The sequence below is a fragment of the Pristiophorus japonicus genome, chromosome 12, assembly GCF_044704955.1.
Source record: "Pristiophorus japonicus isolate sPriJap1 chromosome 12, sPriJap1.hap1, whole genome shotgun sequence".
Lineage (NCBI taxonomy): Eukaryota > Metazoa > Chordata > Chondrichthyes > Pristiophoridae > Pristiophorus > Pristiophorus japonicus.
In genome coordinates, this window is record NC_091988.1 from 202,042,417 (window position 1) to 202,057,447 (window position 15,031).

At 44.4% G+C, this 15,031-nt stretch overlaps 1 protein-coding gene across 16 annotated transcripts in view; it reads right to left on the reverse strand.

Moving 5' to 3' along the window:
- Nucleotides 1-15,031, reverse strand: part of LOC139277660 (death-inducer obliterator 1-like) — a 177,718-nt gene that overhangs the window by 66,508 nt on the left and 96,179 nt on the right. For all 16 annotated transcript variants that reach the window (XM_070896433.1, XM_070896428.1, XM_070896434.1 and 13 more), the window contains 2 exons: nucleotides 13,688-13,900; nucleotides 2,331-2,553 (listed from right to left, as the gene is read on the reverse strand). In XM_070896433.1, coding sequence (XP_070752534.1) covers nucleotides 2,331-2,553; nucleotides 13,688-13,900 — 436 coding nt within the window. The remainder of the gene's footprint in view (nucleotides 1-2,330; nucleotides 2,554-13,687; nucleotides 13,901-15,031) is intronic.

Genomic DNA, 15,031 nt, shown 5'->3' on the forward strand with positions numbered 1-15,031 from the left:
GAACAGCATTGCTGGTTTCTCAAGAGGTGAACAAACTCCATTTAAGGGCACTATTGTACATCACGAATGCAGTTTTTCCATTAACTACAGATAACTAACTAATGTAACTGCGAGTGACAGAAAGGTAAAAATTCTGTCTAAACCTGTGCAGGATCACCTCAATATCCCATCCCATTGACTATCGGGGTCTGATTCCAAAGGCATTATGTTGTTACTGGCAGTATCAAACTACACTTAAAGACACACACACACACATATATTAAAAATCTGTGTACACTTCCCATCTACTTTTACCATTATAAATTCCTACGCCTATAATTATAATGGAAACTGCCCCTGTAACTTCGTCATGCTGTAATTATACACCCACTGCCCCTCACAACTGTGGATACATTGCTGCACCACCACTGGTGGCCCGGAGGTTTTCGGGGGAGGGCGGCTGTAATAACAGTGTGACGGTTTAGGTAGGCAGCTTACATCAAAACACAGTTGCAGTAAAAATATTTAAAATAAAGACAGAATGTACACTTTGAAATGGAAGACGACATTACCTCCGCACACTCTGGATCGAGTATCCTCCGACCTCTAATCCCGCTTCACCCAACGTCTACACTTTTTAGTAACTATTTTTTAACATTTGTTCATGGGATGTGGGCAGTGCTGGCAAGGCCAGCATTTAATGCCCATCCCTCATTGCCTTTGAGAAGGCGGTTCTGAGTGGCCTCATTGAACGCTGCAGTCTGTGTGGTGAAGGTACTCCCACAGTCCTGACCGTGTCGTAGCAGTTTGTTACAACTGGTTGGCTGGCTAGGCCATTTCAGAGGGCAGTTAAGAGTCAACCACATTGCTGTGGGTCTGGAGTCCATGTGCAATGCAACAGACACACCCCAACTTTACAAAGCAGGCTTAGAGATTGCTTTTTTTATTACTTACATAGCCTGGCTTCAAAGAACTGAATTGAATGGGATATACTAAATAGATGTGCACCAAAGATTAAAATGGCCTTAAGAATTAGCAGAATGTGAAACATTTCAAAATGTACTACAATATTGAGTGGCATGTTACTGTTACTTGAATTATCAAGTCAAAGAGCCAGGAAGCCGGTTTTCCCCACAGTTACCATGTCATACCATTCACAATTGTTCCATCAGTCCAGCAAAGGCCAGACTATTCCACATCAGGAGAGCATGGAGAATCAGTACCTTGCTCACCTGGGATGCTCTCCTGCCGCCAGTTATAATTGTTTCTAGCAGTCAGATCAAGATTGGTGCTTAGAAGAACCTATGATGCCTTTCAAAATCTTACTAAATATTTATCGTTCCCTGTTAACATTTGTAACATTGCTTTCACTTGTATAAATGATTTTGATGTAAAAACCATAATTATCACTTCACTAAACAAGACTTGAGATTCACTCTTACTTGGTGTAACTCGTATCTACTTTGGCCGAGTGTATTTGAGTGCTTCATACTAACCTGTTGGTCGGTTGCTTCCTCTTTTAATAAATCTTAAACCACAGTAACTAAAAATGGGTTTCCTCTCGTCATTCTGTAAAGCTGTGCAAAGAACTTACTCTGTACTTGTACTATGAGAAGCTGTGCTCTGTTCATTCACAGTATTCAACAATTAATATTAATTCAGTGCAATTAACACATTACCACAAAGGAAAAGCTACTGAAGACCCAATCATTGAGCAAAGTTATTAAAATTTGAGAAATGTATTATACACTAGAACTCTCATTACAAACCTGTCTGGTCCTGTCCGAAAGGCAATTAATGAAGGTGCTGAAACCTCAGTGGATGAACGCACGACGATCCAATGGGACAGTGTGCTGGTTCACCAAAACACAAGAAATAGGATGCAAGCTTACACGTGATTCCACACGTACAAAGCTCTATTCAGACCTCTAAGGATCTCTCAGAGAAGACACTAACTACAGGCATGTTGCTTCCTCTAAAGACAAGGAAGGGAAAATTGGAGGATATGTTAAACCATACTGTTCTCATACAACTCCTGCTGTCAGCTGATGGGGGAGCACACTTTGACAGAGGGCTGTAAGCAGATTCGCTACTTGGTCTTTTGATCAGGAATAGTGTGTGCTCCTGCAGGAATTTCTGACGATGAGAAATGTTTGGGCTGGGGGCAGAAAGGAGGGGATTAAGTATAAAATGGAGAGATGAGTCCACACTAAGAACTAATGAGTGCACAAAGGTCACTCAAAAATGACCAACTCTTCAATGTCTAGCTAGACTGAGTTTGTCTTTTGTACGGTAGAATAAAGATAAAGGGAAAATAAAATGAATGTTGAAAATTACTCTATGATACATACACGATTTGTAAATAACTGAAGCTGTTATCACATTCTTTTCTGGTTTTACAGCGTTGTAATTATGATCAATCGTCCAAGTCCCTGCAATACTGCTCGATACAGTTTCCTTCTGTAGTAGCATAGGGCTTTTGTGTACCAATACTACCAATTTCTTGGTTGCCACTTGCTTCGTATTTAATTCTTCAGTTTTGCGAGGACCTGCTGTTGGAGGTTTCGAACTCACCTGTAACAATATAACATGACAATGTAACAGTCATATATACACTCTCTGGTCATACAATTATTCATTTAACGTGGCTTTACATATTCATTTAATAAAATAGATTGTATTATTTTCCTTTTGCACAGGTTGAATAACTAAGTCAAGGAACTTGAAGCTATCAAGCTTGAATATACTTCCTATACCTCAATGAAGTACAATTCCACGACTGCTAAGCCCAATCCCATAATTTTCCCAACAGTGCGTGGGTGCGAACGCGCTTTGCCCGCTATACGTGGTGGACGTAACAAGTAGTGGGAAGACAGGAGGTAGCCACTTGACTAATGATGCCCGTTTCTTGATACAGGCCTACGTCAGCAACTACCCCTTTCCTGACTTTAATCGTGCAACTTAGTGCCATTAAACATCTACTTTGGAGCTACAGCTGGATCTGACTGCACGGAAGCAACCTTTTATACAACCGAACGGGAGAAAAACTAAATGTCAAAGCAAGAACAGAAAGCGGCATGACAAAGTTTTCCCGGAACAGCTGGCGCACTTCAATACGTTTCAAGCAGCACCTTTCCAATGGAAATGACAAATGTTTAGCACCATTTGCTCGATATAGGCGGCTGTCCTGCAGTGTAAGTGGTGGGGACTGTATTTGGCTAGCCCCATCCGAAATTTAAATGATAACTGAACTGTCAAAGCTTCACTGTCTGCAGAAAATAAACCCTCAAAGATCACTTGTTGCAGAAGGCTGAGTAAGTCCTCCAAGGATCACTTGCAGGCGGTGGAACAGCAGTTCAGCTGTTCCACACTGGCTCTACCCTGTCAATCCCCTTCAGAATCGTGTACGTTTCAATTAGATCATCTCTCATTCTTCTAAACTCGAGAGTATAGGCCCGTTCCACACAATCTCACATCGTCGGGCAGCCCTCTCATCCCATGAATCAATTTAGTGAACCTTTGTTGCATCGCCTCCAAGGCAAGTACATCCTTCCTTAGATAAGGAAACCAAAACTATGCACAGTATTCCAGGTGTGGTCTCACCAAGACAATCTCTGGCACCTCCAACCTCATTTTTCTTGCCTCTCTAGTTTTATCAATAAATATTACGGTCATTACATCTCTGAACTTTTTCATTTCTCCCAAGTGTTTTGACGTTATGGCTACTTTGGGCAGGAGCATGTTGTTCAAGTTCTGGGGATACCCCAGAAGTACAAGTAAAGTACAAAGGCTGCAAATATCCAGTATAAATGGACTTCACTCTTCTGTAAACAGGAAATAGGCATCGCCAGGGCACAAAAATAAAAATAACAGGCTCCATTAAGCTTTAGAGACCGATCCAATGTTTAACCAAGTTGGCTAACTAAAAGGTAAAGTTTTTTGCTGCCATCCAGGCTTAATATTGCCAACCTATTTAACATGGGTTTCTACATTGCGCTGGCAAGAGCCTGTGGTGTGGATCCATTTTCTTCTCATTTTGCAACTGACAGATCCACAAAAGATGTTTCACTTGTAATTTAGTTTCAGCTTCCCTTTCTCTATTGTTGATTATTTGCGCAGTATGTGTGGGTCTCTTCTATCTCACTGATGGTCTTTTATATCATCCAATAGCCTATTAAGCAGTTTGAAAGTCAATTAACCCATGAACTCTATGATTCACGTATCGGTCTCTCCACTCCCCCTTTTTCTTTACAAACCATATGGAAATGTCTGACATAGTGGCTATAACTGAAATGTTAACTGTTAAATGTTGACAAATTAAGTTAATTTAAGGGTTAAGTCATGGCAGGAGAGCCCAGACCCGTGTCATGCTCCTCCTGTGCTATGTGGGCTGACTGCTATGTGTGCAGGAAATGTGTCCAGCTGCAGCTCCTGACAGACCGCATTGCGACACTGGAGCTGCGCATGGATTCACTCAGGAGCAGCCGCGATACTGAGGATGTTGTGAATAGCGCGTTTAGTGAGTTGGTCACACCGCAGGTAAAGGTTACACAGGCAGATAGGGAATTGGTGACCAGCAGGAAGAGCAGGGGAAGGAAGGTAGTGCAGGGGTCCCCTGCGGTCATCTCCCTCCAAAACAGACATACCGTTTTGGGTGCTGTTGGGTGAGATGACTCATCAGGGGAAGGCAGTAGCAGCCAAGTTCATGGCACCATGGGTGGCTCTGCTGCACAGGAGGGCAGGAAAAAGAGTGGGAGAGCTATAGTGGTAGGGGATTCTATTGTAAGGGGAATAGATAGGCGTTTCTGCAGCGACAAGAGACTCCAGGATGGTATGTTGCCTCGCTGCTGCAAGGGTCAAGGATGTCTCGGAGCAGCTGCAGGGCACTCTATAGGGGGAGGGTAAACAGCCAGTTGTCGTGGTGCATATAGGTACCAACGATATCGGTAAAAAATGGGATGAAGTCCTACAAGTTGAATTTAGGGAGCTGGGAGTTAAATTAAAAAGTAGAACCTCAAAGGTAGTAACCTCAGGATTGCTACCACTGCCACATGCTAGTCAGAGTAGAAATAGCAGGTTAGTTAAGGTGAATACGTGGCTTGAGGAATGGTGCAAGAGGGAGGGATTCAAATTCCTGGGACATTGGAACAGGTTCTGGGGGAGGTGGGACCAGTACAAACCGGACGGTCTGCACCTGGGCAGGATCGGAACCAATGTCCTAGGGGGAATGTTTGCTAGTGCTGTTGGGGAGGGGTTAAACTAATATGGCAGGGGGATGGGAATCTATGCAGGGAGAGAGAGAGAGAGTAGTAGAATGGGGGCAGAAGCAAAAGGTAGAAAGGAGATAAGGAAAAGTGAAGGGTAGAGAAATCAAGGGCAAAAATCAAAAAGGGCCACATTACAACATAATTCTAAAATGACAGTGTTAAAAAGACAAGCCTGAAGGCTCTGTCTCAATGCGAGGAGCATTCGTAATAAGGTGGATGAATTAACTGCGCAGATAGCTGTTAGCGGATATGATGTAATTGGCATCACGGCGACATGGCTCCAGGGTGACCAAGGCTGGGAACTCAACGTCCAGGAGTATTCAACATTCAGGAAGGATAGACAGAAAGGAAAATGAGGTGGGGTAGCGCTGCTGGCTAAAGGAGAGATTAAGGCAATAGTAAGGAAGGACATTAGCTTGGATGATGTGGAATCTGTATGGGTAGAGCAGCAGAACAGCAAAGGGCAGTAAACGCTAGTGGGAGTTGTGTACAGACCACCAAACAGTAGTAGTGAGTTTAGGGATGGCATCAAACAGGAAATTAGGGATGTGTGCAATAAAGATACAGCAGTTATCATGGGTGACATTAATCTACATATAGATTGGGTTAACCAAACTGGTAGCAATACAGTGGAGAAGGATTTCCTGAAGTGTATAAGGGATGGTTTTCTAGACCAATATGTCGAAGAACCAACTAGAGAGCTGGCCATCCTAGACTGTGTTGTGCAACGAGAGGGGATTAATTAGTAATCTTGTTGTGCGAGGCCCCTTGGGGAAGAGTGACCATAATATGGTAGAATTCTTCATTACGATGGAGAGTGACACAGTTAATTCAGAGACTAGGGTCCTGAACTTAAAGAAAGGTAACTTTGATGGTATGAGACGTGAATTGGCTAGGATAGACTGGCGAATGATACTTAAAGGGTTGACGGTGGATAGGCAATGGCAGACATTTAAAGATCACATGGATGAACTTCAACAATTGTACATCCTTGTCTGGAGTAAAAATAAAATGGGGAAGGTGGCTCAACCGTGGCTAACAAGGGAAATTAGGGATAGTGTTAAATCCAAGGAAGAGGCAAATAAATTGGCCAGAAAAAGCAGCAAACCCGAGGACTGGGAGAAATTTAGAATTCAGTAGAGGAGGAAAAAGGGTTTAATTAGGAGGGGGAAAATACAGTATGAGAGGAAGCTTGCAGGGAACATAAAAACTGACTGCAAAAGCTTCTATAGATATGTGAAGAGAAAAAGATTAGTGAAGACAAATGCAGGTCCCTTGCAGTCAGAATCAGGTGAATTTATAATGGGGAACAAAGAAATGGCAGACCAATTGACCAAGGAAGACACAAATTACCTTCCGGAAATACTAGGGGACCGAGGGTCGAGTGAGAAGGAGGAACTGAAGGAAATCCTTATTAATCAGGAAATTGTGTCAGGGAAATTGATGGGATTGAAGGCCGATAAATCCCCCGGGGCCTGATAGTCTGCATCCCAGAGTACTTAAGGAAGTGACCTGAGAAATAGTGGATGCATTGGTCATTTTTCAACATTCTATAGACTCTGGATCAGTTCCTATGGATTGGAGGGTAGTTAATGTAACCCCATTTTTTAAAAGAGGGAGAGAAAACAGGGAATTAGCCTGACATCGGTAGTGGGGAAAATGTTGGAATCAATTATTAAAGATGTAACAGCCGCGCATTTGGAAAGCAGTGACAGGATCGGTCCAAGTCAGCATGGATTTATGAAAGGGAAATCATGCTCGAGAAATCTTCTAGAATTTTTTGAGGATGTAACTGGTAGAGTGGACAAGGGAGAACCAGTGGATGTGGTGTTTTTGGACTTTCAAAAGGCCTTTGATAAGGTCCAACACAAGAGATTAGTGTGTAAAATTAAAGCACTTGGCATTGGGGGTAATGTATTGAGAGAGAACTGGGTGGCAGACGGAAGCAAAGAGTAGAAATAAATGGGTCCTTTTCAGAATGGCAGGCAGTGACTATAGGGTACCGCAAGGTTCAGTGCTGGGACCCCAGCTATTTACAATATACATTAATGATTTAGACGAAGGAATTGAATGCAATATCTCAAGTTTGCAGATGACACTAAGCTGGGTGGCATGTGAGCTGTGAGGAGGATGCTAAGAGGCTGCAGGGTGACTTGGACAGGTTAGGTGAGTGGGCAAATGCATGGCAGATGCAGTATAATGTGGATAAATGTGAGGTTATCCACTTTGGTGGCAAAAGCAGGAAGGCAGAATATTATCTGAATGGTGACAGATTAGGAAAAGGGGAGGTGCAACGAAACCTGGGTGTCAATGTACATCAGTCACTGAAAGTTGGCATGCAGGTACAGCAGGCGGTGAAGGCGGCAAATGGCATGTTGGCCTTCATAGCGAGAGGATTTGAGTATGGGAGCAGGAAGGTCTACCTTGGTGAGGCCACACATTGAATAGTGTGTACAGTTTTGGTCTCCTAATCTGAGGAAGGACATTCTTGCTATTGAGGGAATGCAGCGAAGGTTCACCAGACTGATTCCCGGGATGGCAAGACTGACATATGAAAAAAGACTGGATCAACTAGGCTTATATTCACTGGAATTTAGAAGAATGAGAGGAGATCTCAGAAACATATAAAATTCTAACAGGATTGGACAGGTTAGATGCAGGAAGAATGTTCCTGATGTTGGGGAAGTCCAGAACCAGGGGTCATAGTCTAAGGATAAGGGGTAAGCCATTTAGGACCGAGATGAGGAGAAACTTCTTCAGTCAGAGAATTGTGAACCTGTGGAATTTCTCTACCTCAGAAAGTTAGAGTCCAGTTTGTTAGATATATTCAAAAGGGAGTTAGATGTGGCCCTTACGGCTAAAGGGATCAAGGGGTATGGAGAGAAAGCAGGAGTGGGGCACTGAAGTTGCATGGTCAGCCATGATCATACTGAATGGTGGTGCAGGCTCAAAGCGCCGCATGGCCTACTCCTGCACCTATTTTCTATGTTCTCTTTGCAGATGCTGACTGACCTGCTTTGTACTTCCACCATTTCCAATTCATTTTATCAACTTTATTTATTTCTTTTATCCAGTGGATCCCAATAATAGCAGTTTCCACAGACAATACTTGAGCATTCAACATTTGCATACCCCAAAAAAGTTGATTGTAGGATTGACTCGGTCTTCTAAGCAGAATCTGTCATTTCATTACAGAAGCACCGTATGCATTTTTGGAGATGAGGTTGAATAGTTAAGTGATTCAGGTGCTTCTTAAAAACAAAGGCCAGCATTTATCCATCCACAAGTGTCGCTAATGTAGAATGCAGCGTTTGATAGAAATATGATACAGGCAGAGCTGTATTTGACAAGTCAGCTATCTGTACGAAGAATTTTTAGCACAAACTTTGGTGCTAATCTCCGGTATCGTGGCCAATATTTATCCCTCAATCAACATCACTAATACAGATTACCTGGTCATTATCACGTTGTTTGTGGGAGCTTGCTGAGTGTAAACTGGCTGCCACGTTTCCTACATTACAACAATGACTACATTTCAAAAATACATCATTGGCTGTAAAGCGCTTTGGGACATCCTGAGGTCGTGAAAGGCACTATACAAATGTAAGTTCTTTAATTGCTCAGCCTTCCTCTTTGCATCATGATGCCCGACTCGCAATATTTAAGCCAGTGAGTTGTTTGACGTTTTACTACATTAAAGACGCTATATAAATAAAAGTAGTTGTTGTTGTTGTTGGAGGAGGAGTAGTTTTTAAATGTGCACATGAAGGTAAACAGATCATGTCCAGTACTTTAAGACTTACTAAGTACATTGTTTAAAAAGGGAGAAAAGGGATAGACCGAGTAATTGCAGGCCAGTCAGCCTAACCTCGGTGGTGGGAAAATTATTGCAAAAAATTCTGAGGGACAGGATAAATCTTCATTTAGAAAGACACAGATTAACCAAGGACAGTCAGCAAAGATTTGTTAAGGGAAGGTCGTGTCTGACTAAATTAATTTAATTTTTTGAGGAGGTAATAAGGAGGATCAATGAGGGTAGTGCATTTGATGTAGTCTATATGGTTTTTTGGGCAAAGTGGCAAGTTGGATCCAAAATTGGCTCAGAGGCAGGAAGCAAAGGGTCAATGGCCAATGGGTATTGTGTGTGACTGGAAGGCTGTTTCCAGTGAGGTTCCGCAGGGCTCAGTACGAGGTCCCTTGCTTATTGTGGTATACAGCAATGATTTGGACTTGAATGTAGGGAGTATGATTAAGAAGTTCGCAGATGATACAAAAATTGGTAGTGTAGCTGATGAAGAAGAAAGCTGTAGACTGTAGAAAGATATCATCATCAGCAGTCCCTCAAAACAAGGGTGACTTGCTTCCACGCCAAAAAAGAATGAGTTCACAGGTGTTTCAATGAAGGACCTAATATTCCAGGTCCTGAACTACATCCTGAAGGATGGAAGATGCCCGTGCGTGGGTTTTTCTAACGTGGGGTGGCCGTTGCATATCAGCCACCACTCGGGCTTGACAGATCTAGGTCTTGGTCCAGTCGCAAGGGTTATCCAAGACAACTGAGGCTGCACGGACTAAGTGCGTACACGTATCGCAGTGTGGGCTGGCCTGTGCTGCCCCTGGGCCCCTGAACTCACGCCTCTCCTGGGCCCCCGATCACATCCCTCCACGGTCTCTCGCCGCTCCTGCATACCTGCCCACGCTCCAATCACCGAACTAGACCTTGATGACATCACTCTTCGCTGCCGTCGGCCTCCTGTACCAGCTCGCGCTGCTCCCGGGCCGCAGCACCTCCGCTCCTTTTATGGCCCCGATCTGCCTCTAGTGTTCTCACGCAGGTCGGGGCCTCCACGCTTAGGGGCTGTTAGCAGCTTATTGAGGGCCCGCGCCCCTGGGGGGAGGGGGGGGGGGCTGAAAAGTTGCTGCGGTCCCGGGGGAACATCTTGGGGCGCCGATATCAATGGACGGGCTCGGTGGGCAGAAAAGTGGCAAATGAAATTCAATCTGGAAAAGTGAAGGGGGCTAACAAGGGAAAACACAATAAGTGGTAGGACACCGAGAAATGGAGGAAGAGAGGGACCTTGGAGTGGATGTCCACAGACCCCTGAAGGTAGCTAAGGTGGTTAAGAAGACATACAGGATATTTGCCTTTATTAGCCGAGGCACAGAATACAAGAGTAGGAAGGTTATGGTTGAACTGTATAACACACTAGTTAGGTCACAGTTAGAGTACTGCGTGCGGTTCTGGTGTGATTGCACTCGAGAGGGTACAGAGGAGATTTACGAGGATGGTGTGTGGACTGGAGAATTTTAGCTTTGAAGAAAGATTGGATAGGCTGGGATTGTTTTATTGGAATATAGGAGGCTGAGGGGAGACTTAATTGGTGTGTATAAAATTATGAGGGACCTAAATAGAGTGGATAGGAAAGACCTATTCCCCTTAGAAAGGGGGTCAATAACCAGGGGACATAGATTTAAACTATGGAGGTTTAGAGTGGATTTGAGGGGAACTTTTTCACCCAGAGGGTGGTGGGGGTCTGGAACTCACTGTCTGAAAAGATGGTAGAGGCAGAAACGCCCATAGCATTTAAAAAGTACTTGCATATGCACTTGAAGTGCCGTAAGCTACAAGGTTACGGACCAAGAGACTGGATTGCTCTTTGTCGGCCGGCATGGATACAATGGGCTAAATGGTCTCCTTCCGTGCTGTGAATTTCTATGATTCTTTCAACGATGAGGTGCTGTGAGGAATATTGTTTTCTTATTCAGGGGCATCATTGTAAGAATTGGCACAACAAAAGTAAACTGAAGATCAAAAATGGAAAGGTTATGTAGACACAACACAGAATTCAAAGAAAAAGATTGTTAAAAAGACAGACTTGCAGTTCTATAGTGCCTTTCACGACTCAGGACATCCCAAGCGCTTTACAGTCAAAGTACATTTGAAGTGTACTCATTGTTGTAATGTAGGAAATGCAATTTGCACAGCAAGCTTGCACAAACATCAATGCATTAATGACCAGATAGTCTGAGTGATGCTGGTTGAGGAAAAACTTTTTATGCAAGGAGTGGTTAGGATTTGGAATGCATTGCCTCTTCGAGTGGTGGATACAGATTCAATAGTAGCCTTCAAAAGGGAATTGGATAAATACTTGGAGAAAATATTGTAAGCTTATGGGGAAAGAGCAGGGAGTGAGACTAACTGGACTGCTCTTCAAAAGAGCCAGCGCAGACTCGATGTACGAATGGCCTCCTCCTGTGCTTTTCTATTCTATGATTGTGTGCGCGCAAATACTGTACAGATTGCAATTTCTCTCAATTTAGGTTTTTCTATGTACTCTAAAATCCGCTGTTGTTTTACCACATTTTGCTCCTATAAACCTAAAACGGTGAATCCCCACATGACAATGTCAAACATTGATAAGAACGTTTCAAACGGGAAAGTCAGTGACTCTCGAGTATTTACTGCAACATTTTTAAAAAATACGTGAAGAAAACAAAACTGCATATAAAATGAGGGGCCCAAGTTTCCACATGATTTGCGCCTGATTTTCTTAGAAATCGCAATTCTCCACATTTTTTTTTCTGCAGTTCTAGTCAGGTAAAACAGTTCCACTTTGGAACAGAATTTTTTCTTCAAAAGGGGGCGTGTCCGGCCACTGACGCCTGATTTCAAAGTTTCCACAGTGAAAACGTACTCCAGACTAACTTAGAATGGAGCAAGTGAAGATTTTTGTAGAACTGAAAAAACCTGTTCTACACATTAAATCAGGCGCAGGTTACAAATTAGGCGTCCAGAACGAGGTGGGGGGGGGGGGGGAAGGGAAGTCATTAAATTCTATAATAAATCCTTATTTATACTAATACAAATATTATACAAATAAATCCAACCTGAATAAACATTTATAAGCAAAGAAAAGATTAAATAAACCATCTTCCTACCTGTGTGAAAGTGCTTCAGGCAGGCCTTTCGGGACCAGATTTACAGGTAGGTGGCGTCGGGTCGGGGGGAGGGGAAGAGGGGGGAAAAGGGAGGGAGGGGGGAGGAAGAGGTCAGGTCGGGGAGGGGGAGGTCAGGTCAGATCCAGTCGGGGGGGGGGGGGGGGGGGGGGGAGGAGCAGGATCGGGCCCAGTCCGGGGGGGGCGGCGGGTCGGGTCCAGTCGGGGGGCGGAGCGGAAGCAGGAGCGCGGGTCGGGTCGGGTCCAGTCCGGGGAGGGGGTTTTGGGTCCGGAGGCAGGGGCGGGCGGGGAGCGGGTGTCGGGTCGGGGGGGGCTGGCCGCGGGAGGAGCCTTATTTACGCAGCCCCAGTGAGGCCATTGGGCCAGTGCTAGGGGCTGCATGTTTCGGGCGCCTGGAGCTACTGCACTTGCGTGCCCACTGTAGCGCGCATGTGCAGAGGTCCCGGCACTGTTTTCAGCGCAGGGACCTGGCTCCGCCCCCCCCCACAGCTCGTGCTGGCTGCGCCGAGGGCCAGAGGACCTGCAGGTAGGTGGAGAATACGGAGGATTTTTTTAGGCGCACTTTGTGACGCGAAAAACGGGCGTCCAGGTAAGGATTGCGCCGTTCTAGGCGCGTGTGGAAACTTGGGCCCGAAGTGTTGTCACAAAAGTGCAAAAGGCGAAGACACTGGAAAGATAACTTCACTAACTATCGCCTTTTAACAGAATGAGTTAATACCCCAGTCAGTGCAAGAGACCTGGAGCGAAGAGAGATAAGTGACACATTTCATGAGACACACACTTAGCGAATACCAACTGCGAGTACTGGGGTTCAGCATAGTTTTCAGACCAAAACTCAGGTCAAGAGTTAGTTTTCTAAAGATGCGTCGGTAACCAACATTGCTTTAACAAACCATTACACCCAGAGTTAGAAATTACACAAACATCCATCTGGTTTATGATGAATACCCATGGCCGATGCATCAACTCTCAAAATAAACAGCAGCCAGCTCAGGACTGGGGACCAGGTTTCACTCGAGAGATTTGCCCACAGGCAGGAGTTACCCAATAATCCATTTATTTTTAGATACTGCCTCTGACATCCCAACTCTGGTAGCAGTGAGGCAAAGCAAAATAAGGTAATGCTGCTACCCTGGATGTTCCTTATGCAGAGACCACCATTTTGCGCCGGTCCATTCTGCACTCGATGACCACAAGGGAAGCTGAGTGCACAGAATCACAAGAGTCTTGAACCACAAGTTCTAATCAGCCGCACACAGAGCCATTGCTCTTTTCCTGTGAAATCCACTCTGCAACGGAAATGGGATGGAGTTCTACTGCAGCTCGTTCGCTCAAAGAATACTTTCTGCAGAATAAGTCAGCCATGAGTAATTACTTTCCTCCAAAAGCCCCTTACAGCCTTTGAGTTATGTATAATTTTTATTCGACACAATGTACAAGTGGGGACAAAGAAATTTATCTTTATATTAATGGTTTCCCTTTACCTCTGCAGGGGATTTGGATGAAGTCGCCTTCTCTGGCTTTAGTTTTCCTTTCTCTTTTGTCTTTTGCTTCTGATCCTTGGCTTGGCTGAGTGATTTCATCGTGGCTGCAGCATGCTTGAGGATGCAGTCATTGCTGCAGTACACAGAGTCAGTAGAGGCCAGGTTGGCGCAGCCAGGCCCAATACACTTTGGCACTGCAAGAATTTCCACTACCTAATAAAAACAAGCCACCAAGAGTCATCAATACAATGTATTTATGCATTGCTGCATAATTCAACCACTGAAAATATGCAGTTATGGAATACTATAAAGATGGTGTCCTCCGCAAGAGTTTAAAAATTAACAAAAAAATAACTCGTATGGCTCGATAAGGAGTTAATTTACAATGAAACCAATTCACCGCTGTTTCATGTTCACAGTCAACTGGCACCAACCATGACCAACCTACTCCCAATTAGTTAACCAAGATACAAATGAGAGAAAAACCAACATGCCACCCTTAAAATAATGTTCAAAAAATATCCTAAAATAATGCATCAAAGTTCTGACATATATTGTTTTTATCCATTAACTGGATACTAAAAATTGAACGATCACCAGTCAAAGTTGGGTTTTTGTGCCTTGTTCTGTGGAAACGGCAATAATTGTCATCGTCAAAACACAATTTTAAAACTTGAAGGATCAGATTGAGTAATTTAAAATTCTTTTTTAATAGGCATTAGATGCAAATACAACAGGGGGAGGGAGGAAAATCAGCCAGAGTTCCTATTCCTAATAACTGTCTGAGGCTGAACCAGACTGTTCACAATGCTGGTGTTGTATTTGACCCCAAGATGAGCTTCCAACCACATAGCCACGCCATCACAAAGACTGCCTATTTCCACCTCTAACATTGCCCGACTCCGGCCTTGCCTCAGCTCATCTCCTGCTGAAACCCTCATCCGTTCCCTTTGTTACATCTAGAGTTGACTAGTCCAATGAACTCCTGATGGCCTCCCCATCTTCCACCCTCCATAAACTTACGGTCATCCAAACCTCTGCTGCCCGTATTCCAACTCGCACCAAGTCCAAGTCCCGTCCACCATCGCCCCTGTGCTCGCTGACCTCTTGGTTCCCGGTTAAGCAACTCCTCGATTTTAAAATTTGAATCCTTGTTTTCAAATCCCTCCATGGCCATGACCCTCCTTATCTCCAACCTCCTCCAGCCCTACAACCCTCCGAGATCTCTGAACTCCTCCAATTCTGGCCTCTTGTGCATCCCCGATTTTAATCGCTCCACCATTGGCAGCCGTGCCTTCAGCTGCCTGGACCCCAAGCTCTGGAATTCCCTCCCAAAACCTCTCC